The sequence below is a fragment of the Echiichthys vipera genome (genome assembly GCF_963691815.1).
Source record: "Echiichthys vipera genome assembly, chromosome: 23".
NCBI classification, from domain to species: domain Eukaryota; kingdom Metazoa; phylum Chordata; class Actinopteri; order Perciformes; family Trachinidae; genus Echiichthys; species Echiichthys vipera.
This window is the reverse complement of record NC_139848.1, coordinates 6159976-6184869: the sequence shown is the minus strand read 5'-3', so window position 1 is coordinate 6184869 and position 24894 is coordinate 6159976. Positions and strand designations below refer to the sequence as shown.

The window sequence follows — 24894 nt, the reverse complement described above, 5'->3', positions numbered from 1 at the left end:
GGCACTTTGAGTCAGGATCGCTCTCCGCGTGGTTGAGCAGAACGAGACACATAAAAGAAGGAGCGGCGGTCGCACGCCCGCGTCGTAGTGACCTGGAAATACAAAGTGAATCTAGATCAGCACGCCCACACCCTGTAGCTCTAATACATCGGGGCCACGCAGCGCTCCCGCGGGGCTGAAATGTCATATCAAAGTACTCTAGTGTTTGTTCTTCTTTTAGATTACTGCCGCTGTAATGTGTTTTACGCGCAGGTTCAGCTGAACTACTTCTTTTTTCAGGACGTAGAATAAAACGTCTGGAAATGTTGGGATTAGATCACAATGTGCAGGTTACATTAGTGTGAATGGGAGGATTTTTACTCCTCATGTGCAACTCCATTCATATTTTATTCCTTTCTTTCTTACGTACTGTTGCTTTGCTGCGTTCCTCTCTTCCCTCCTTCCTTCCTGTCTTCTTTCTTTGTTTCCTTTCTTCTGTGCCTTCGTTCTCTTCCTACGTTTTTCCTCATTTCCTGTTTCCCTTCTTTCCTCTTTTCCTGCCTCCTTTCATATCTTCCATCTCCTTTTCCTTCCTTCTTTCCTCTTTTCTTTCTTTGTTTCCTTCCTTCTCTTCCTACTCTTTTACTTCCCTCCTGTTTTCCTTCTTTCCTTTTTTCTGCCTCCTTTCATATCTTCCATCTCCTTTTCCTTCCCTCCTTCCTGTCTTCTTTCTTTGTTTCCTTTCTTCTGTGCCTTCCTTTTCTTCCTACTCTTTTACTTTGTTCCTGTTTTCCTTCTTTCCTCTTTTCCTGCCTCCTTTCATGTCTTCTATCTCCTTTTCCTCTTTTTCTTCCTTCCTTCCTGTCTTCCTTCTTTTTTCTGTCTTACTTCTGTCGTGTTTCCCTTGTTTTCTTGTTTCTTTCCTCTCTTTCTTCTTTACTGTCTTTCTGTTTCCTTTCATTTCTCCCTTCCTTCCTTTGTTCCTTCTTTCTTTGCTTCCTTCTCTCCTCAATTCCTTCCTTTTTTCTTACTATCCTCCTGTTTCCTTCTTTCATATTCCCCTTCCTCTCCCTTCTTTCCTCTTTTCATGTCTTCCTTTTCATTCATTTATTCCTGTCATCTTGTCTTCTTTCTTCCTTCTGTTTTCTTGTTTTTTTCCTCTCTTCCGTCTTTACTGTCTTTTTGTTTTCTTTCATCTTCTCCCTTCCTTCCTGTGTTCCTTCCTCTTTTTTCCCTATCCTCCTGTTTCCCTTCTTTCCTCTTTTTCTGCCTCCTTTCATGTCTTCCATGTCCTCTTCCTTCATTTCTTTCTGTCATCTTTATTGTCTTTCTTCCTTCTATCGTGTCTCCCTTGTTTTCCTGTTTCTTTCCTCTTTTTCTTCTTTTCCTTTGTCCTTTTATCTTCCTTTCCTCTCTTTCTTCTTTACTGTCTTTCTGTTTCCTTTCACCTTCTCCCTTCCTTCCTTTGTTCCTTCTTTCTTTGCTTCCTTCTCTCCTTCCTTTTTTCTTACTATATTCCTGTTTCCTTCTTTCATATTTCCCTTCCTTTCCCTTCTTTCCTCTTTTCCGGCCACCTTTCATGTCTTCCATCTCCTTTTCCTTAATTTCTTCCTGTCATCTTTATTGTCGTTCTTCTTTCTATCGTGTCTCAAATGCTCTTTTTTTTCTTTCCTCTTCCTTCCCGTCCTCATTTCCACACGTTCTTCTTTCCACCCACCCTTCCTTCCTTTCTGTCTCTTCAGTTGCTCTTTTATCCTTTCCTCTCTTCTTTCCTCAGTGTTTTTTATGCCCTTCCTCTCTTCCTTTCTGTTTTTTCGTTTCCTGCCTCCCTCCTTTTCTCCCTTCTTCCCTGTGCCGTAGATCATCTGTAATGAAAAGGCCTTTTTTGCAGATGCTTCAGGCACATCTCACGTTGTACTTTGCTCCTGCAGGTCAATAGTATTTATGGACTATAGTACCCACTGTGCTTTTCCTCTTGTCGGACCGTTGAGGCGACTCTTTTGGGTCATCCTGTGATGTAGAGGGATGAGTGATGCTGTCTGAAGGGCTGTCTGGCCTGTGGTGGGGCTGCAGGACCACTCAGGTGGAGGCCAGTGACGCACAGCCGGAGCAGGGAGGCCCGTCCTCAATCAGCCCCATTCACAGCCCCTGTGTATACACACACGCACTGGCATACAGGCATTAAAACATACACATCCTCTCAAATGTCAGCAAACACACAGTCACACGCATGCCCAGTCCGCTTCCACATTAGGGGCAGCCACACACACTCACCCAAATGTCTGCAAACACACACAGTTCTTGCATGTTGACAACAGGGAACCCTCATAGAGTGAGAGCTATCATGAAGCTCCTCGCAGTCAAAAGACAAATGCTGTGTGTTCTCTGGTCTGTTGAGCCACAGGGGTTTTGGGTGTGTGTTTGTGTGTGTGTATGTGGGCGAGGAGGTTACTTTGAGCCTTCCCGCCCACTCAATCCCTTATCCCCAATGTTGATTGAAAGACAAAAAAAAAAAAAAAAAGGACGGAGGCTCCGGGCTGGAAGCGGGCCAGAGAGCCGATGTGCTTTTCTCACGAGCCCCTCCTCACCTTCCTCTCACCTTCAGCCGCTAATTTATTCACAGACTCGACTCCAACATTTGACTCACCCTCACGGTAAACACAAGAGCATGTCCCGGCTACTGAGCGTCTATTTACTGCGTTTAAAAAGCGTCATCAGAAGTTGATTACACACAGTCACAGTAAACTGATCAAATATTGCCATTGGGTTTGTGATGATAAGGGGAAGAAGCGGGCAGAGCGGCGGCTCCTTGGCACATCAGAAAGAGGTCATTATGGAGCTGGCTGACTGCAGCACAGACAGCTTGCCTATTTATTGTATATTACAGAGACATTTAAGAGTAATTGGCATTCTTGATTTGGTGCCTTAGGTCGGAGAGATGTATTAAAGCTCAGAAGAAGGTGAAAGCAGCTTTCAGTGTGCATTTGCAGCATTTAATTGATGCTCTTATCCACAGTGACTCACTGTGAGTCTCGGGTCTCATCTAAGGACACTCTTCACACGAAGAGGCGTTCGTGAGCACTTTTTGGCTTTTATGTCCATTTTCTTTTTGACCCTTTGGTTACAGGACAACCTGAGAGGCACAGTTGGGTTTGTTCTTTCAGTATAAAGACCTGAGGAAGGCAGATTTCTACACTGAGAGCATTTAACAGATGCCCCCCTCTGTCTTTTCTGGAGTGATTAGGAAGTGAGCAGATTGGACTATGTGTGTTTCTAAAGCCGCATCCACAGTTAAATTGTTTATATTTATTTAACAGCTTAAGCTCGTGGCCTGAGGTTTTTATAGAATTACAAAGGTTTTATTTTATTGCGTCAAACAGCTGTCAGACTTAATTATTTCAGATGGCAACTCAAGCAGACCAGGAGTGGAATGTAAATCGATGTTTTAAAGGAAGAGGAAGTAACGAATTAATTACATTTAGATCAGAAAACACGTTATCTTCATGAAGTGATCTTATCTCACAGCCAAGAGGGCTCAAGGAGTGTCTGTTGAATATATTTTTGCTGACACGATTCCGATGTTTCTCGCCACAGCAGCAACAAGAGCTCCTGGCGTTGAAGCACCAGCAGGAGCTGCTGGAGCACCAGAGGAAGATGGAGAACCACCGTCTGGAGCAGGAGCTGGAGAAACAGCAGAGAGAGCAGAAACTGCTGCTGCTCAAGAACAAGGAGAGGGGACAGGAGAGTAAGTGGACAAGTAAAGGTTTTTTTGCACATATCCAACAAGAAGTAGCACTTTTCGGGTTTAAACCGTATCTCAGTCTGACACCTTATTCAGATAGGAAGGTTTTCCACCTCTTGTTGGGAAAGATATTGGGAAACAGTCGGCCACTGTGTCCGTTAAACATCACATTTTAAACCCCAAACTGCCTGCTGTCAGAGCGCATTAGTAAATGGACACTGCAGACGATGGACAAAAAGTTTAGTTTCCCTGTTTGGTGGCATCTGCTTAGCAGGGACTGTTAATTCAAAGCGCTCCGTGGTTGAAAGGACCGTTGAGATCAGTATTTGTGTGTGCGTGTGTGTGTGTGTGTGTGTGTGTGTGTGTGTTTGCATGTCTCTGTGTTTCCATTTTACTTGGAGAACCTGCGTATTTACTGTGGTAAATGAGCTGTATTAGCCGGTGGCCTTGGCGGGGGCTAAGCCAAGTTATTACCGCTGCCTGCTGGATGTCTCTCAACAGTTCATTGAAAACGAGTGGACAGGAGTCCTTGAGAGCAGTTTACACACTATATGGAAAGTGGTTACAGATTGAGGCCGCATCCGTGCGAGTCCAGGGTGTGTGTGTGTGTGTGTGTGTGTGTGTGCGAAAGATGAATTTGCAATTCTATTAAAACAGAGAAGTCATTTCTCACAGAATGTTTGGTGGATTTGATTGAACTATTATCAAAATAGTCGTCTCAGCGCTGCATAAAGGCATCACCTGAACAATCCACTATGTAATAAAGCCAAAAGTGCCCTCCCAAAATGTAGAAATTGTCAATATTTCTGTTATTAAATAAGAAAAAAAAACTCTTAAAACTCACTAAACCGCTGGTGGTTCAGTCATTACAGAGTCATGCTGTGCAGCCACATTTTTGCAGCCAGAGTTTCCTCTTTGGGTTTGATTTATTTCATACATAAAACTACCTGAAGGGACATAAAATGGGAAAACTGGATGTCGAGTTAAAATTGAGTATAATTATGGTGAGACGTTTGGATCATTGCTGCTCACTACAAGATAGCACGGGCCAACTGCTCATGATAACTTGGCCTCTTTTTCACGGACCTTCTTCAAGGTCTTGACAGCGTGTTACAGTTTTGTCAAATGTCAAACATTTTGTGTGGGATTCTTTTTTTGCGTCGTATATCTTAATTTCTTCTTCCCTCCTTAGGTGCGGTGGCGAGTACTGAGGTGAAGATGCGGCTCCAGGAGTTTGTCCTGAACAAGAAGAAGGCCCTGGCCCAGAGGAGCCTGAACCAAGGAGGCCTCCACAACGACGCTCCCTACTGGTACCGGTGAGTGACCGCTGCTGCTGCTGCTGCTGCTTGAATAGCTAGAGACAGAGAAAAGTAGACAATTTGAACGTCATGGCTGCTGTTTCTTTGTTAGAATTGTAATCAGCAGAATACGTTAAAGCTACCTGCAGGTGATTATAAGGTTGGGTGGTATTTCTCGCTCTGACAGCAGCTGAATTATGTATTGGATTGTGTCTTAATCTATCAGCGACTTCCCCTCTTCCTTACCTGCCTCGCTGTGTGGCTGAGAGACAGATTGAACAGGGTTATAAAACAGAGATGGGAATACACGTGCACGCTCGCTCGCATACACACGAGAGCCGGATATTGGAACTTGATGATAGGGGCTCTTACGCTGAAGGCTCGGCCTTGAATGTTTATTGTAGCATCTCTGGAGCCCTTTGCAGGTGTGTACACTTGCTGTTTCCTCTTTGTTTGCGCCGTCACATGCTTTCATTGTGTGAGTAACACGGAAACACGGTTATGCAAACCAAATTATATTGTTCATTTATATTATTTCCTTCTTTGTGGTTTGGAAAGGAAGTCTGAATTAAATACACCATCTATTTTAGTGTGTGTACTGTCGGGAGGGAGGTTTAGAGATATTATGTTGTAAGTCAAGGAAAGAACAAGTTCATTCACTGTACAGTTTACAGTATAAAGTGCAGTACATGTTACTTTTCATACCTGCTGGTTTGTGATATCCCTAAAGTATTTTAATCATCATCATTTCCATGCTTTTGTTTTTCATTCGGCACAATAAAAAAACACTCAAGCCGTTAAATGCAAATACATAACCAAATAAATAATGTTACATAATCTTGATGTGTGACCCAGTGAAACACCCACCAGTGTTGACTCTCAACAGCTCAAAGTGATACAAACTTTCTCATTCTATATCGGCCGTTTTCTCCTTTCTCTCACCACTCATTGGACTCATCCGCCCCCTCAGTTTTGGAAGAGAAAAGTGTGTACATCCACTGGTCAGGAAAATGCATTTTGGCCTAAGCTAACTCGGCTTAACTGTGCCTACAAACACCACCTTATTCTGGAGGCAGAGAACAGATGGCAGCACGTGTCTGCGGCCTTTCCAAAGGGATTTGCATGATGCCTTAATCATACAGATCTTTGACGGCCATGAAGTTGGTTACTCTGTTACTTATTTAGTCACATGTCTACTAAGTTCAGAGTGTTTGGCCTTGTTTCACATGATTCTGTCATCTTGGTGGCTCCTTAAATGCTGTTTTTTTGCTCTATAGAAAAACCCAACACAGCTCTCTGGACCAGAGCTCGCCTCCACAGACTGGTGTGTCCACCTATAACCACCCTGTGCTGGGTGTCTACAACCCCCGGGATGACTTCCCTCTGCGAAAGACTGGTACATAACACACACGCACACATGCTTACACACTTAGTTTTGGCAATGCAGAGCTGTCTATTTGCTTCTATGCAGGCTCACATTCAGGGAGGATTACACACACACACACTGTGGAACTGTAACGTCCAGTAGCCGCTATGCAGACTCACGTCTAGCATAATTTAGATGGCATCAGAGCTCTGCACCATTAATCACATCCACATTAGGCTGTCAGGGGTCTCCCAGCAAACCCCACATGAGAGTGTTGGAGAGAGTAGAAGTGTAGGTGGTTCAAGAGTTCAATAGAGTGAGGGAGGTTTTAACATTAAAGCACCTGATGTTTTATTCGTTTTTAATAGTCCCTCATCAGGGTCTCAGTGTTTGTTTTTTGTTTTTTAAACCAGCTGTTGTTCAGTAACACTGTGAAAGTCTTAATAATCATCAAAACAATCAAAATTACTCTTTTTATCCAAGAGTTTAGAGAGCGCAATATACATGATTAGCTCATGTCTTTTTAAATTGAAGGTTGTTTGATCGTCTGATGCTTGCTGTTGTGTTATTTTGTGTTACTGGACCATTTCACTGCTTTTTATTTGTTTGATGATTAAATCTTAAAACTAACTGGCTCTGACAGATCATATCTGAGCGCTGTGTCAGTTGGGAACATCTCATCTAGCAGAGCAACAATTACTTTTGGGGTTCCCCAGGGCTCTTTTCTGGGCCCTTTATTGTTTTCAATCTGCATGATACCTCTGGGTCAAGTAGATTACAACTGCAGTGTTTCTTTTCAGTGCTGTGCTGATGATACACACACATTTAACCCATGAGACCTCTTCTCTGTTACTTATAATTTTGTGATATTAAATATGGATGAAACCTTTGGGCCTAAAATGAATACAGAACATGTAAGCATTGATCTGCTTCTGTTGGGTTTATGCTCCAAAGATGTCTTTTTTATGTTGTTTTTCATGACTGACAAGCCTTTATTTATGTCTGCGTCCATCCATTTGACTTATTATTTGTTGCACTTTCTGATCAGCTTGTAAAACATCCAGCTCGTACATTTCAACCCATTTTGGGTCCAAGGGGAAGTTATAAATCCTTGGGTGGTTTTTGAGTCTGATTAAAATTTCACAAAACATTTTAGGAGCAGCCGTTTGTTAACTCTGGAGACTCAGTGAGAATAAATCAGTGTCTTTAATTTCAACTTTTAATCATCTTTTTTTATGCCCAGCCATGTGATTATTTATAATTTATAATTATTTGCTGTATTTCCCAAGAAGTTAATTGACTACCTTCAGCTTCAAAAACCCAGCAGGCAGGGTAATAACGACATCTGGTTTTATATTGGCTTTTAATTAGTTTTACTTTCTCTTTTACTGTTATCTTATTGTCCTTTATCTTAAGGACGTTGTACTCTTGTGTCTGGAAAAGGGCGCTATATGAATAAAGAGTGGGTGCACTTGAACCCAAAAACACAGCTGCTTGGAGCAGTTACCGTACCACTGCATAGAGCGCCGTGTTTTCTTTTAAAAGGGTGACAAATCTTGTCAAAAGTAATTAGAGCTGCTACACACTGCAGAACGCACCACTGGAATAAAGTTTCTCTGTGGCCTGCAATCGAACGTCTTCAGGCTTCGGTGCTCAAAGTACAGAAGCCTTCACAGAGTAAAACCAGCTGTTTGCAGCGTTTTTTGTCAGGTGTGTGCATGTGTATAGCTATGTGTGTGTATGTGTGTGTGTATAGTGCAAGTGGTGTGTGTGGTGGTGTAGCCGTGAAGCAGCGGTCGTCTTACAGTGCAATTATTCACTTAGCGCGGCGGCGGCAGGCGGCTACAGCCAGCGTTCCAGCCCTGTTGACTCTGAGACTTCGGGCTTCTAGCCACGACAGCAGATAGACCACAGTTGACACTGGCCCGCACAGCCGCATTCCACCCTGGGAGAGGAGAAGAAGACGAAGGGAGGAAGAGGGAAAGAAAAGAGGAGAAATTGAAGAGCGTAAAGGGAGGGAGGTCGAGAAGATAGAACAGCGATACTCAGGACGATGGATAGAGGAAGATGAGCTGCTTCTAGTGGCTTCACTGACCGTTTCAAACACCTCCAGACGCTTTTTTTTGTTCTTGCCAATAAAAACATTTGAGGTGGAGGATGGAGGGGTTTCCTTTTAAAAGCAAAGCAATAGAAGATGGGAGCACGGCAAACTAAACTAAATCCAGCAAGTGGAAAGATGATGCCATGAAAACTTCATACAGAGAAAGAAAAAAAAGGTGTGGAGGATGGCGGGGGACTGAAAAGATCGCCCCCCGAGTGTCAGTTCGTCCCCTTGATTGCTATAAGGCTGCTGCTTGTGTTCGCCTGCCGGGAGAGGAGAGAACCTGTGCCACCCTGATATTTGCCCATAGCGATGACGTGCTTTGCGGGGTTTACTTATGGTAATGCCAGCTCGGGAGAGGTTAGAGGCTCTTTTATATCACCGCCTGGCCATAAAGTAGAGGACTGGCACCCCGGGCTCCCAGCAACGGTCAAAGGGAGCAACAGCGCTCTTTTGTGCATCTCCCATCTCCTCTTTTACATTAAAAAAATGTAGTGTAGCTGACACTCTTATCCACCGCACAATGAGAGCAGCAGGACAACAGATTAATGTCAAAATGGTTTATGGCGGCAATTGGATACAGCTCTGATAAGGTGTGTGCAAAGTGAACGATACAGGGTGAGGCTCATCTCAATGACAGTCACGCTAGTGAGTTACCTGCTGCATCCTTTTAAAAACGCCTGTACGGAGAGATAATTAGAGCATAAATACGTCGAAAAGTATAAAAAAATCTAAATGTTCGGTGGAAAAAAAGTTGCTTGCTGAAAACCCGAGCCCCTAAAACCATGAGCTCTTCTTGTACAGTAAACAATAAGGGGTCAGTGAGTGTCACAAGAACATACAATATGGCCTGTCTGTAGCATGTTCTCACTTACACATGAATGCCTCCCAGAGATGCAGACGGTGGTGGGAAAGTTGGAGGCCCTCTGACTCACTGCGCTCAGAGCAAGGCACACTGTTCCTGTCTTTTCACTGATGAGCAAATGTGTTTTATTGTCGCCTATCTGGGGCAGCCAGTCCTTCACATCGATACAATAGCACATAGGCAGAGCGCCACTGTGCATGGCGTCGCTTTATAACCATACTGTCCAGCCCGCCCCGTGAATACAAAGCAGCATGTGGCTGTCTGAATGCAAGATGTCACTCACATGCACAGCCTTTCACCTCGGCTGTGAGGCACATTTTAACATGCCGACAATGCACCATCTGTGCACTGATATCATGAATGATTGGGGAAGTTTGGAGAGTTCCAGATTTTAAACTTTCCATGGGAATTCATGTGAATTATGTGCATTTATGTGAATATATGGGGATTCACTTGAAATCAGAGGGTAATCTAAATGAACTGTATCATATCCAAATATAAATAGAGACATTTTGTTGTGTCGTAGGCATCCATGCAAAATAATACAATGAAAAAACGTACATTTCAACACATTTATATGTAAGAACTGTATCAAGTTTTAAATATTTTATAGAGCAATTAATTATTTCATTGAAAAACAAAAACATGAATCTTGAGTAAAATACTATTCATCCCCCGACACCACCCATTCAAAACTTTAAAATGAAAAGAGCCCCCACTCCCTCTAAAAAAATCCTGTTCAACATGTGAATCAAAAGTGCATTTTATGGAGGAACGCACAGTGCATGCAGGGGACACGGCCTCAATACCCCTGCAGGACGCATTGTGCTGCGTGCATGGGATTGATGAATAGCAGCAGAGATATTCTCAAGTAGGGCCGTGCGATGTGACGATATGTAGCGTTTCATATTTTGCTCTTTCGTGCACTTTACATGAAGACAAAGTGATTCATGCATTGGAATCATTTTGAGAATGAGACATTTGGAGTGAATTAAGGATGATGTGTTGTATGAAAACTGTCCTCTTGAACTATAATCTTTTGATTTTGCAAGCTATTCATATTATTACAAAAGCTTTGAGGCTACACACTGTTGCTAAAAGTGTATAGCAATTTGTAAAACTTTATCTTATGCTTTTTAGGATAAATATCGCCCTTCCCGATGAAATGAGTAAATGTCAGACTAGATCAGATACGCCGTATTGGGACAATTAAAACCACTAAAGCTAAATATAAGCTTTTAGCAGGACTTGTTTTTCAATTGTAGGAGAAAAATGATCAATTAAATCACTTTTACCTGTCTTTGTAGGGCAACACTGCACGTTTTGTTCAGTAAAAAAGACGTCTAAAGGTCTTATTATTTATTGCACCTTGGCCTTGTTTGGCCTTGGCCTTGGCTAAATGTCCACTATAACCGGTCGACCTAGATTTTTGAGGCCCTTGTCATTCTCTCTTGCACAATCATCTTCATGTTTCAGATGATCTGAAAAACAAATTTGAAGGACAGGGAGCCTCATTTGACGTAAATTGGCTCCACAAACTCCCACCAACATTAATTGGTTTGACTCCATCTGGACTGACTGAGCTCTCCCTCCCACTTTGTGCTGCTGTACCTTCACACCTAGAAGTTCACACTCTTGTCCACACATTTATTTTTGCCTGACACTGTGAACGGGAAAAGTGTTTGCTGAATGTTTCCCTAAAGGACATTTTTTCAGGGAAGTTTGCTCCATCGGAAGTTTCAGTATATCCGTCCCCGCAGTCAAAATTGTAGTAGCAGATTAATCTGGTTATGTCATAATCGGGGTTAGTGATGTACCACAGTTGGATTTAGCTCTCCTTTGATGATTAAAAATTAGATAATGAATAGTGAAATTATCCAAGGCTGCTGATTGGCAGGGCAGTGTAAACAGAGCATTAGCCTAATGTCTGGAGCCAAGGTGACATGCTGTTCCCTTCTCCCTGTCTCCATTGACAACACTTTGACAGCGTTCACAAAAGACCAAAAGGCCTGTAGGCAATCAGACATGGCTCCCAAATTGGAGCTAATTGCTCTTTAGCCGCAATGTCGTTGGGAATCTGGCATGTTCAGAGAGCACTTACAAATAGGAGGGAGGAACGGCGCGGTAAATGAGAAGCGTTTGTCTCCCAAACAGGTTTCATAACAGAGCGGCTCTGTGGAAGGCGCTCCACAACAGATCAATGCGTGGAGCTCCCAGTTTAAGCTGAAAGCCTGTGAGACTGTAGCTCAGGTAACTCTCCCACCCTTTGGATTGATTCGTCCAAAGATGCACAGTTATCTGTTTGACATCAAGGAGGCCCGACAGGGGGGTTGGCGTCTGAGCCGGAGCTGGCGAGGATGAAAAACCCGCCAGCTAGAGGGGATGCGCGTACATGACGATGCTGTGATTTAATAGTTGGAACGGCACGCCACGGTGCAGAGTAGCGTCTCAAAAAGTCAACGATGAATTCAGTTTGTACACACGGCCGCTCCTGACCTCTGTCAGGCTGCGACAAGAAGCAGCAACACGCCTCGTTAAAAGTGCAGCAGATCATCAGACGCAGGTGTGGCTCCTCATTAACAGTCATTATGTGAGGCGACATTTCGCCTCGTTGGAGAGGTTCACTCCAAATCATCATTTACATTCAGGAAATCCCAGAATTTAGATGTTTTTTTGTAAATATGTTGCGACAAATTATGATGAGGTGAGATTTCTTTCACTCCTGTCCCATATTTACTCCATGTGGGCTCATTTTTCTGCAGCACAATCATTGTTGGAAGTAAGGAAAAGTATCTTTTGGTGCAGTATAACATAGTTATGATGCCATAAATCATGAAAAATGAGAAAAAGCTGGTTGAATATAAAATTAGAGAAAAGATGGAATCTATGTATAGAAGTGTAAGCAATAATGGTGGAAACATGCTAACATGGTATACATATTGAGCTATTTACACTTTATAAACTCATAATCTCTGTGCTCTGTAAATAGCCTGCAGCCCTCATTGCTTCCCAGAGTTAACTGTGTTTTATTCACAGGATCTGGATGTAGAATACAGTGATATTGATAAAATATCACTATTTTAACTTTAGAGTTTGTTATGTTGAAGTGTTCGGCACAGATGATGCATTCAAGGGCCGTCAGAAAGTAAAAATATGCATGATTATGTCGGATTGCACAGTTTCTGCGGATGGTAAATGGTGTAATGTTGGTTAACGACTGGAAAAACTAGCAAAAATGACTAAACAGAGGTAGAAGTTGTCACTATTGCGCCCTGCTACTTTCCTCAACTGTATCTGCATGATGGCGTGGTCGAGGATGAAACTGCAGAGTCAAACTTTTACTTCCTTTTTATGTTAACTCCACCATATATTGTATCAGTTCAGCATTCAGACTGTGACTGAATAAATCAATCATGATGTTGTGTTGGTCTTTCCCCATCCTTTCTCACAGCCTCGGAGCCCAACCTGAAGCTGCGCTCCAGGCTGAAGCAGAAGGTGAGCGAGCGGAGGAGCAGTCCGCTGCTGCGTCGCAGGGACAGCCCCATCACCACCGCCAAGAAACGCTCGCTCGACATGGCAGGTGGGGGGGACAACACAGACACGCAAACACACAGCTGTCTGGTGCTCGAAAAGTTCCTTTTTCAGGCTGATTGATTTTCCTGTGACGTTTTGATTTGTGTGTGGTTCAGACTCTGCGTGTAGCAGCGCCCCCGGCTCAGGCCCAAGCTCCCCGAATAACAGCTCCAACAACATCCCCAATGAGAACGGCATCACCCTGTCAGTCTCCAACAACACGGAGGTAACACACACACACACACACAGACACACACACACACACACACACACACACACATACACCCTAGGCTTAAACCGATAAATGAATTTATCTGATTTACTGAGCTGTTATTAACACACACACATGTGAAACCTGCACTTTTTGTTCAATATATACAGTTTATTCTTAACAGCAGTTCTCTAACACTCTATATTGCCACTCGTAAATATTTGCAGATGCTTATTATTTTCTCCCCTGCTGCAAATAAAATTGTTTGGAAACACTAAATACTTTAACGTATAACGAAAACAACATTTAAAGGTTATGTATCACAACACAAAAAAAGCCTTTTGCTGTCAGAGTGGCCTTGCTTTTCTGTGTGGGTGCTGGTCTACAGGTGCTTGTTATTAGCTTGTAAACTTAGCCGCCTATAAGGCTCTGAGTGAGGGATGTTCAGATGATGGGTCTGCAGAGGAGGAAGACAGCCGAGGAGCTGGCAAGATGCTATTTGTGGCAGCCATTAGAGGCACTCAGGCGGCGTGGAGGAGGCTGATGGCCATGACGATCTTATATCGTAGCGCTTTCCCCATGTGTGGACATCCACAGCTGCAGTGTTTGTGCTGTTCTTTTCACAGGGCTCAAACTCAGATTAATCATTTAAATGTGCTTCCCAGGCATCTCTGGCCCAGAGGCTGTGCAGCGGTGCTGAGCGCGGCTCCGTTAACCAGCTGTCCCTCTACACTTCGCCATCCTTACCCAACATCACCCTGGGGCTGCCCGCCACTGCCACGGCCACTGCTGCTTCCAATGTAAGAGAGAGGAAACTGCTGCCAAGCTGGCGCAATGACTTGCAGACTATTTATCTGTGAATTGGTTTATCTGGAGTGTACTGTGAGCATTTATTCAAACGCAGCCCTCCTTGTTCTCTCTCCCGCTTTCCAAGGTGACCTCAGCCCAGCAGGATGGAGGTCTGCAGCCGGCCCTCTCCCTCAGCCCTCCCTTCCTCTCCGGCGGCCACTTGACCCCCTACCTGGCTGAAGCAGGAGCGGGAACAGGCGCTCATGGTGCACACAGTCCACTGCTTCAACACATGGTGCTCATGGAGCAGAGCCCGGCACAGAGCCCCCTGGTGACAGGTAGGAGTAGTAATGGATATATAGACATAAACGGTAGCGGTAGCACTATTTGTGGTGGTAATTTTGGCAAAATTGATGGTAATAAGAGGAAAAACGGCAAATCACCTGATTCAACTCTGACTGAAAGTTAGAGTATTGAGGTTTGAGATGTGTCCATGGTACACAGTGTGCCCCCTCACACTGACAGACGTCCATTCACTAGCTCAAACTAATGAGCTCCTTTCATATGTCAGGGTGCGCTATGAGAGTGTGACATGGTTGCATTGTGCGTATTTTCCCATCAACTCATTCATTGACTACCACTTTGCTGCTATTTTCAGCGGTGGCACTATCAGTGAATGGGCAATGACGCACGTACAGACGCACGCATATGCGCAACCACGCACAAAAAACCTACAGACAAGGACGTGTGCACGCCCACACACAGGCCGAGAGCCGAGGATTTTTAACAGCCCAGATGCAGTCATGTACTTCTCGGCTCAGACAAGAGAAAGTTCCCAGCCGTCAATAAAGCCTCTCCACATTCAAGGACGACGCTTCGTATCAGCTTCCTTCTAACTCCTCCACTTTGCCGCGTGGAAGCATGAGAAAGCTCTTTTTTATCAGAAAGAATTTGAAAAACACTCCGGTTGTGAAGTCGTTTTCTCTGATTTTCAAGCGTCTCACTTCATCTCACTGTTGATCGAGGCTGCTTTCTCCTCACACCCGGATGATACAGTGTAAATTGAATAATCTGTTCACTTTTCCCCCTGCTAGTATCATCACAGTAAAGGAAAGGCAGTATGGCAGCACAGATGGCACTTTTTATGTGGTTCACAAATACATCTGCTCACTAATCTCAGGTCCAACACCAATAAGAGGGAAAAGAGGAATCCGTTTGTGGATGTGAACACATCATAGATTCATCTTTGAAGTCTCATCAGTGCAGCTTACAAAGGTCCGGGTCTTTGTCACTGTGGTCTGACGAGGCTCCAACAGATGATATACAGTCACCTCTCCAGACTAAGGTTGTCACCATAGCAGAATTTTAAACTTCAACAACTCTATCAACTCTAGTATTGCATTTTTGTTCCTTTATGTCCAGTAATACAGTCCCTCTATTAAACACACAGTTGAGTTTCTTCCCTGTTGTTTCATCTGTGCAGCCTTTGGTCGAAAATCTGATTGTAGAGCTGCTTTTTTTTATTCTCCTTTTATTGAGACGAATAAACACACACAAATAAACACACACAAACACACAAACTTAAATCAAATATGATATGAAGACACCACTGTATGTATTCACTGCATATTTGCTCCGGACACGTTCACGCGTACATATCCATCCATGCGTTCTCAGCCACTCATTTCGATTAAAAGGGGCATCAAATATAAATATAAACATATAAAACAAAATGAAATAAATAAATAGATAATAATTCTCTACTCCCTGTTTTTCAGATCTGCTTCTTTTAGCCTCAAATGTGGTAATGTTCAAACATGTCGTAATGTAAAAGTATTGATTCTTTTGACAACCTTAGTCCCGTCTGAACAACCACACTAAACAGTCTTTGCTTCCAATTTTCAATCTGGAAAAATGTGGCAGCTGTTGTGAAAAAGTCCCATTTCTTCAAAGCAGACGCAAAAAAACAAACCCTGCAGACACACACCTATGCATCATAATGACACAGACTCTAAATACTTCATAAGGTTCAGCTTTTTGAAGTCAGGTCATCATCAAAACACCTCCGTTTTCTTTCTTTGCAGGTTTAGACTCAGTCCTTCTTTTTGTAGTTCATGATGCAACAGTCAAAGTACGATTTCATTACAAAAACTCAAAGAATGGAAAATCTTTGAATAAAAAACCTGGATGTTTACTTGCAAACAAAGAGATGGATGCACCGTGTTGGAGCAGTACTGTCACTCTGTAGTACAAAGGACGAACGCCTCTGTGTCATACAACATGAAACACGCAGCCGTGTTAGAATCAAACAATGCATTCTCTGTTCTTCTTTCCTTGAGAAGTGAGCTTTCTCCTAGACGCCACATGGAGAAAGCTCTCCTAATGCACGCAAGTTTACGCTCTCTGCTCTCAGGTTTCACCTCCTCTTGTGACTAAAATCTTCCTTGTTTGTGTCCCAAGGTGTAAGCGGCCTGTCTATGTCACCGGCTGCATCCATGGCCAAGCTGCAGCGGCAGCACCGGCCCCTGGGGAGGACCCAGTCGGCGCCTCTGCCTCAAGGGAGCGCTGCACAGGCTCATGCCCAAGCCCTGGCCCTGCAGCAGCTGGTGGTCCAGCAGCAGCACCAGCAGTTCCTGGAGAAGCACAAGCAGCAGTTTCAGCAGCAGCAGCTCCACCTCAACAAGGTGAGGGGCGGAGACACTTGATGCTACCTTTTTACCTTATCCTCTACTTTCTGTTGCCACGTTGTTGTTGTTAAAGCTTTAAAATATCAAAAACAGGAAGACCTTTCTGTACATGGGCATCATGAAACTGTCAGGCTGGAAAACAACACATCTTAAACAAGAACAGTGTGCATTTTACAGAGGAATCTGCAGTATTTTCTATACTACCGTCATCCTGTTTGAAAGCAAATCATGCTTTTTTCGTGTAATTATCATTGAGTAGTTGTATTAATGGAGGCAGGTGACGGAAGGGGCCACAGATCTGGCATCACATTCAAATAAGCCGGTAATTAATTAGAGCTGTAAGCCACCGTGGGCCAGCACAGCAGCTGTAGTGTAGTTGTTTGTGTAGGCGGCAGCCAGTAACACAGCCAATAACGTGTTAGCTGTGGAAGTCTGTGAAGTCCTTGATTTTATTCTTTTTTTCTCTCTGTAGTATTTTTGTTTGCAAGTAGGCGGAGGCAGGTATGGGTTAACATGCATAGCAGTGTGTGTGTGTGTGTGTGTGTGTGTGAGTGTGTGTGAGTGTGTGTGTGTGTGTGTGTGTGTGTGTGTGTGTGTGTGTGTGTGTGTGTGTGTGTTTGCATCCACATCTCTGTGACTGTGGCCGAGACAGTTGCCACGGACTGCGAGGTAACTGTGCGCTGCCATGGCAACAGCGTGGAAGCCTCTGCCTTATATGGTCAGGGAGGAAGCGAGCAGCCGCCGCTCTGGACGCCTTTTACCTTTTTCGAGCCGAGTACTCGCCGGAGGAGCGGTGGGTGGTTGAAACAAGGGATTTCCTCTCCTCCTCCTCCTCCTCCGCCTCCCCCTGCTCTGCTCCCGCTCTCCTCTCACTCCCTCCATATGTTTCAGAAGTCTCCGGTGGCAGCGTTTCACACAAACATCTCTATAACAGCCTCTGGCACGCAGAGCACGGATTCTGCAGGAGTTTTTGTCAGGACAAAAATGAAAAATATCCGCTTCAAACATGGTTTTATTCTGAGAGATTCATCAGAAGACAATAGTTGTTGTTCATATCATTGTAAACTGAACAAATCTTTGGGTTTCAGACTGTCAAACTAGGGCTGCACCGACATGAGTATGTTGAGTACCAAGCTAATACCAGAGCTCTCTTTGTCACACATTTAAAGAGATATTTCAACATTTTTAGGAAATACATTGATTTGCTTTCTTGCTCTCGTGTCTGTGTCAGTAAATATGGAGCTACAGCCGCTAACGCCTCCTCCACGTGGTCACGAATATTTTAGTAAACAGCTTTCCCTCCTTCTGATGCAGGGATATAAGTCTAACTCCATGTTAGCCAATCAGAAGCCTGAAAAGCCATTGCCAGTTCCGCAATATAGTGAAAGGGTAACTCTACATTTCTTTGTAAACGTCCTGTTAGCAAAGTTAGCACTATTTTGGCCACGTCCACCATCACACGAAATGTCGACCTCACAAAGAAGATAATGGTGCAAACTCACTCAAAAAATACCTGTCTAGAGCTCGCCACGTAATCCACACAAAAACATCAAAAAAGTTTAAGAAAACATAAAGTTGTAGGTTTTTTTTCAAGAAATGAATCAACAGATGAAACGATAAATAAAATAATCACATTATCACAGAAACATGATAAATATTTTGTCTTCCTCTCTTTCTGCAATTTCCCGGCTTGGGATCAATAAAGTATTTCTATTCTAAGTATTTCTATTCTATTCTATTCTATTCTCTTCGTATCTCTGTTTTAAGATTAATGACGTATCAACAGAAACTCGCTTCAGTTGGATCGCTAAGGAAAGGCAGAGCATGAGATCAACTGGAGGTTTTCTGTGAAAGTGGAGTAGAGGAGGGTGGTGGAGTCAAGGGAGGGGGTGAAAAATGGGAGGACAGAGAAGTTTGTTTGGACGCAGAGAAGACAAGAACAGTGGAAGAAGGGGAGGGTGAATAAGAGCTGGCGAGTGCTCTGACGTCAATGCTGCACCAGCTCTGTGCCACTGGACCCGAAAGCTCACATCCCTGGGAAACACACGCACACACACCTGTAGCTGTATCCCACTCTTGAGACCTCCTGCAAACAGCGCTCTTTCTCGCTGCTTCTCTCAGCAACGTCATACACACTCACACACTCTAGAGGCGCGTACTCTTGCCGCCGCGAATGAGACTTTGAACGGTTCATGTCAGTGAAAAGTGAATGAATAGACAACTGGATCAGTGCTCGGTTAGCAGCAGGCCCCAGAATCAGTTGATGAAAAGCAGCACGGCGGGGAGCGCGGAGCATCTCTGTTCGTTGAGACACATTTTTGCCCCGGAGTACAGACGGCAGAGCGGCCACTCACATCCAATTAGAACGGATCGGTTTGAAATGAGCAAGACACCAATCTGACTGAGTAATCCAAATTAAGCTTGTTAAAAGAAGAAAGGAGTGATTTGCCAGGAATTTGATTCAGGGGAGAGCGTGCCCGTTTGTCTGAATGCAGCCTCACGCGTTGGCGGGGATTTGTCACATCCTGCTGTTCAATTGTGAAATAAATTTCACATCGCAGCGTCATCAACCTCTTTCTTTCTTTCTCCTTCCCTCCCTCCCCCGTGTTATGCAGATGATGACCAAGCCCAGCGAGTCACCTGTGGGCCGTCAGCACCAGAGCCACCCGGAGGAGACGGAGGAGGAGCTGAGGGAGCACCAGGACGGGGGAGCTCTGCCGCCGGGGGTCACCATCAAGCAGGAGCCCCCCGACCCGCAGGAGCTGCAGGAGGAGGCGCTGCAGCAGCACATGGAGCGGGAGCGGGAGAGGCAGGCGGAGCAGGAGCTGCTCTTCAGACAGGTAGAGAACAGGGAGTGGGAAAAGTTGCGCTCTCATGTGCAGCTGTAAAGCAACGTAGGCCGAGAGAATCGATACGTTTCAAGGAAATTGATTCTTCTCGACACTAATATGTGCTGTAGGTGTTTCTGGGGAAGTCCTGGAGAGGTGAAAACTAAAAAACACAGACACAAACATGTATTTAGGGCTGCTTTTTTGACGTCTCTGTGATGAAATGAGGGAAAATCGAAGCTGTATCATTTGTTTTGGCTGCCATCTTTTGGCCATACCTTGCACATGCAATACAGAATATATTGCATCCATTTTTCTCCCCCTGTACTCCGCTAATGCATTTACATATGAGGAGTTTCACTAAGCAACTCACCATGACAGCTGTGCACTTCATCTTCTTTATTTATGTTTCTGTTTTTCTCCGTGTACAAGCAGCAGGCGCTGTTGTTGGAGCAGCAGCGCATTCATCAGCTGAGGAACTATCAGGCCTCCATGGAGGCTGCCGGCCTGTCAATCTCCTTCCCAGGACACCGCCCCCTGTCCAGGGCCCAATCGTCTCCGGCCTCAGCCTCCTCCTTCCCAATCAGCGTCCCCGCCCAGGATCCTCCCGTCAAACCTCGCTTCACCACAGGTCAATGTCACCATATTTCATTTAACTCCCTGTGGTCTGCCTCAGCTTTTGGCTTCGGATTTCACCTCCTTTCTAATGCATTTTGGGACTGAAAGGAGACATTTCCTCCACAAAAGCAGGTTAATTGGCCAAACGATGGTGTCATGGTTCCAGCCTCCATCTGGCAGCAGCACAACAGGAGCTAATTTTGCCAAAACCATTTCTTAAATCCCTTTTTCTTCATCGGACTCTTTAAACAGAGATGAAAAAGGCAAAGAGAACAAGTCATTTATGAATAAAATGAAGCTCCTAGCAGCTTCTTCTGTTTTTGTGTTATAATAATGTTATGATGCCTCCTGCTGCGGCAGTTTGGCCTACTTTCCTCCCACTCGGCTCCAAACTGCATAGAAAGTCTTTCATAAACTGTTTCATATTTATGTGTGTTCAGAAACAATGTGAGAGCCAAGATGAAACGGGAAGAGGCTTCTGCTTCATGTTCTTTGGTGTCAAATTAAAACTGCATTTCACTGGAATAAAAAGTGATTGCTTATATGTTCCTGTGTGTGTGTGTGTGTGTGTGTGTGTGTGTGTGTGTGTGTGTGTGTGTGTGTGTGTGTGTGTGTGTGTGTGTTTCCTCAGGCCTGGTGTACGACTCTCTCATGCAGAAGCACCAGTGCATGTGCGGAAACACCAACAGCCACCCGGAGCACGCGGGCCGCATTCAGAGCATTTGGTCTCGGCTGCAGGAGACCGGGCTCAGAGCGCTGTGCGAGGTATGCAACGAGAGGAAAAGACTGCACCGTGAACATCACACAAATTTTGTGAACTGCATATGAGAGTTGTATCCCTCTGTGTGTGTGTGTGTGTGTGTAGTGTATCCGTGGGAGGAAGGCCACGCTGGAAGAGCTGCAGACGGTTCACTCTGAAGCCCACGTCCTTCTGTACGGAACCAACCCTCTCCGACAGAAACTTGATTGTAAGCTCACGCACACACGCACACACACACACACACACACACACACACACACACACACACACTTGGAAGTACAGGTGCTTGAAATCCTTGAAAATGCTTGAATTTTAATGTTGTGTGCTCAAGGTTTGGAAAAGGCGCCTATACTTGAAAATGCTTGAAATTGTATCCACATTTCTTTCACAACAAATAGTTATAGAATAGAAATCTAATTTTATTTCTTATCCTTCTGGTATTAAGGACAGTTTTAGTTGTTTGTAAAATAATACCATCTCTTTTAATGTGATTTTAATTTAGAAAATAGGAATAATCATTTTCAATATCTATGTATCCGTAGAAATATGTCATTTACCTCAAATGTAAGGTGATGGAAAAGCTTGGAAATGGACCGTGAAAGTGCTTGAATTTGACCTCAGAAAAGGTATACGTCTAACTGTTTCTAATTTAAAATGTACTTCCTGTTCACCAGGTTCAATCACTCCCATGTTCGTACGGCTACCGTGTGGAGGGGTGGGGGTAAGTTACACCATGCAATCCACCCAATAATATTCAAATATAGTGCTTTACATACAATTATGAGACTAAAAATACTGTTCATAAATTGAATTGAGGAAATAAAAGTTAATCAGACAGTTGTTGTGTCTCCAGGTGGACAGTGACACCATCTGGAACGAGGTCCACTCCTCCAGCGCGGCGCGGCTCGCTGTCGGCTCCGTAGTGGAGCTCGTTTTCAAAGTTGCCACCGGAGAGCTGAAGGTAACCGTGATTACACTCGTCTGGAAGCTGGATTTCATTCAATCTTTGTGCTTTGAGTGCGTATTTGGCCAAATGATGGTGTTTACCGCGGCAGTTCACCACCACTTAGTAAACAGAGGTAGCACTGAGGGGTGATCAGTGCGGCTGTGGCTAACAGACTCCTGTCCCTCCTGTCTGTCTTTCCAGAATGGTTTCGCTGTGGTCCGGCCTCCTGGACACCATGCAGAGGAGAGCACTCCCATGTAAGGCCGCAGCCGTCACCACACTCAGTCAGAGACACTTAATCTGCGCACATACAAACACCAATGTTGGAACAGGCTCCTGTGGAGTAGAAATCACACAAACCATTGGGTTTATTTGCATGTAAAATGCCTTAATTCTACCAGCTTTATTTATTTCTCATATCCTCCTCAAACATGTTTAAAATGCTCAATAAGAACATGAAAATGTGGCGAGCAAAGTGCTTCGGCAAAGTTGAACTCCATAACTCACAGTAGGACTCAGCCCTTCCGTCTCTTTGCTGCTGTTTCAGGGGTTTCTGCTACTTCAACTCTGTGGCCATCGCAGCCAAACTGCTGCAGCAGAGACTCAACGTCAACAAGATCCTCATCGTGGACTGGGTCAGTCTCCTGAGTGCCCGTGTTGTGACGTGGTTATTTTGCATAGAAGAGGACATGTCAAGGTTTGTGATCATATCATGTGTGTACTATCTAACCTCAGGACGTTCACCATGGCAACGGCACCCAGCAAGCGTTCTACGATGACCCCAATGTCCTTTACCTGTCTATTCATCGCTACGACGACGGCAACTTCTTCCCTGGAAGTGGAGCACCTGACGAGGTGAGTGTGTTTCTGTGGCTGTGACCTGATGCAACAACAGCTGTTCTCCTACTAAAGAACTACACTCAGTCCCAATAATCTTAATCTAATGATTTTACGTGTCTTAATGATAGTTTAAGAGCTGCAAAATACAAATACGCAGCAATATTTACAAATACAGTTTACAGCAGTGGTACTTTTAAAAAAAAGGATGGTGTCTTCCTGTACGTATGAATGTCTCACGCGTGTTTCTCGCTTCAGGTGGGCAGTGGGCCCGGAGTCGGATTCAACGTCAACGTTGCCTTCACTGGAGGCCTCGACCCCCCCATGGGAGATGTAGAGTACCTGGCTGCCTTCAGGTACCAGATCCAATATCATCAAAGCACACAGAGACAATCCAGCTTCACTGCAGATGACAAAAGTAGAGTCTGATGGTTGGACAGTTGAGACTTTTCCATTTGTAGCTCTTATACACGGTGCCAGAAACAGGTTGGGATAATGAAAAGGAAAGAAAAATGAATAAATCAAGAATACGGCAGAATTGTGACCTTTTTAAAAATGTATAAGAATGTATAATTAATATATATATACTGTATATTTATATTTATTTTATTAATTGACGAACTGTTTTGACTGTAAATGGTTAGAAATGATCCTAACGCTGTAGGTGACGCCATCAAAAGTCAAATATATTTATTTATTTATGTGTTAGCTCATAAAATGTGGTCAAATGGATCATTTGTGTGGGTGTGAGCGTCTTCTACACTCATGACTCTCACTCCACCCTCTCTCAGGTCAGTGGTGATGCCCATAGCCAATGAGTTTGCCCCGGACATCGTTCTGGTGTCCTCCGGCTTCGACGCTGTGGAGGGACACCCTCCTCCACTGGGCGGCTACACTTTAACGTCCAAATGTGAGTACAAGATTATCTGAAGTATGCTCCTTATCTCGCACCCCAGCAGTCGACCACACAACACAAATAGTCGGCTGCTGAGAAAGGTTCAAAATGTCAAAGTGCTGAATTCAACTCTCCCACTGCAGATTCATTTGCATACAGTCACGTGTTTTTTTCTGTAACCCTCTCCTCAGGTTTTGGCTATCTGACCAAGCAGCTGATGACTCTCGCTGGAGGCCGGGTGGTCCTGGCCCTGGAGGGGGGTCACGACCTCACCGCCATCTGCGACGCCTCTGAGGCGTGCGTGGCCGCCCTGCTCGGCCAGGAGGTAAGGAGGTCACTTTGAGAACACACGAGACCTGAATCCTAATCAACGGCCTTTATGTTTTATCAAAGGGCGGGAGAAAAGTGGGTTTGACGTTCGTGAGTTTGTCTGGTTATCAGCCAAGTGCTTTCCTTCCCTTGATGGATGTGGAGACATTTTAATGTGCTGTGTAATGGAGGAACAAACAAACACAATAATATATCAGTTTGAGGACAGAGCTGCACTTATCGCATGCAAATGTGTCAGTGCATCGGCTGTAATTTGGTCGTACTTCTTCCAGATATGTGACTAAACTATTGAAAATACTGGAAAGCTCTCAGACTGTTCCCCAGTACGTAAAATACCTACGTTTTTTTCGCAAACGCCACTATATATCTTTGCACAACCGCTGAACCTTGAACCTTATACACTTCAAATCAAGTATACATGATTATGCTATTATTTAATCATTGGTTTGTAGCCTAGTGTACTTTTGTATTCAAAAACATCCAGTCTTATAACTCAGGTCGGAGCATAGCCTGGGAGTGGGATGAAGTGATTTTTATTATTTCCAGGTCAAAGTACTCTAAGCGCAGCGTCTTGCACACTTGTGTTTACATTTTCTGTGTGTTTTTGTCCCGCGCAGCTGGACCCGCTGCCAAAGGCCGTCCTGGAGCAGAGGCCCAACCCCAACGCTGTTCGCTCTCTGGAGAAAGTTTTAGAGACTCACAGTGAGTTCACCCTCAGTAACACAACACACTGGAGCACACAGAGGGATTATTATAGAATATTACATTATTATAGAATATTTCTCTGGAGATGTATCTAATAATGCATTTTGGATACAGGTAAGTACTGGCGCTCGGTGCATCGCTACTCGCCACTGCTGGGGCTTTCCCTGCTGGAGGCCAAACGAGGAGACTCGGAGGAGGCCGAGGCCGTCAGCGCCATGGCTTCTCTGTCTGTGGCCAACAGCAACGCCATGGATCAAAGGTAGAGCATCCAAAATCACTGCTCACTGGAGAATGATCGACATATTTTACATATATTTATACGTTTTTACCTTTCAGTTCTCCAAGCCCTGTGCCTGCCTATAAA

At 44.4% G+C, this 24894-nt stretch overlaps 1 protein-coding gene across 2 annotated transcripts in view; it reads left to right on the top strand.

Annotated features, from left to right (window-relative positions):
- LOC310964606 (histone deacetylase 4-like) overlaps positions 1-24894 on the top strand; it is a 53563-nt gene that overhangs the window by 24528 nt on the left and 4141 nt on the right. For both annotated transcript variants that reach the window (XM_083937795.1, XM_083937796.1), the window contains exons 5-26: positions 3574-3724; positions 4914-5037; positions 6297-6415; positions 12803-12931; positions 13041-13150; positions 13801-13935; positions 14070-14262; positions 16385-16608; positions 19227-19451; positions 19875-20070; positions 20689-20822; positions 20923-21025; positions 21492-21538; positions 21671-21778; positions 21965-22020; positions 22311-22398; positions 22499-22618; positions 22859-22956; positions 23392-23510; positions 23687-23820; positions 24443-24527; positions 24645-24789. In XM_083937795.1, the coding sequence (XP_083793921.1) occupies positions 3574-3724; positions 4914-5037; positions 6297-6415; positions 12803-12931; positions 13041-13150; positions 13801-13935; positions 14070-14262; positions 16385-16608; positions 19227-19451; positions 19875-20070; positions 20689-20822; positions 20923-21025; positions 21492-21538; positions 21671-21778; positions 21965-22020; positions 22311-22398; positions 22499-22618; positions 22859-22956; positions 23392-23510; positions 23687-23820; positions 24443-24527; positions 24645-24789 (2843 nt within the window). The remainder of the gene's footprint in view (positions 1-3573; positions 3725-4913; positions 5038-6296; positions 6416-12802; positions 12932-13040; positions 13151-13800; positions 13936-14069; positions 14263-16384; positions 16609-19226; positions 19452-19874; positions 20071-20688; positions 20823-20922; positions 21026-21491; positions 21539-21670; positions 21779-21964; positions 22021-22310; positions 22399-22498; positions 22619-22858; positions 22957-23391; positions 23511-23686; positions 23821-24442; positions 24528-24644; positions 24790-24894) is intronic.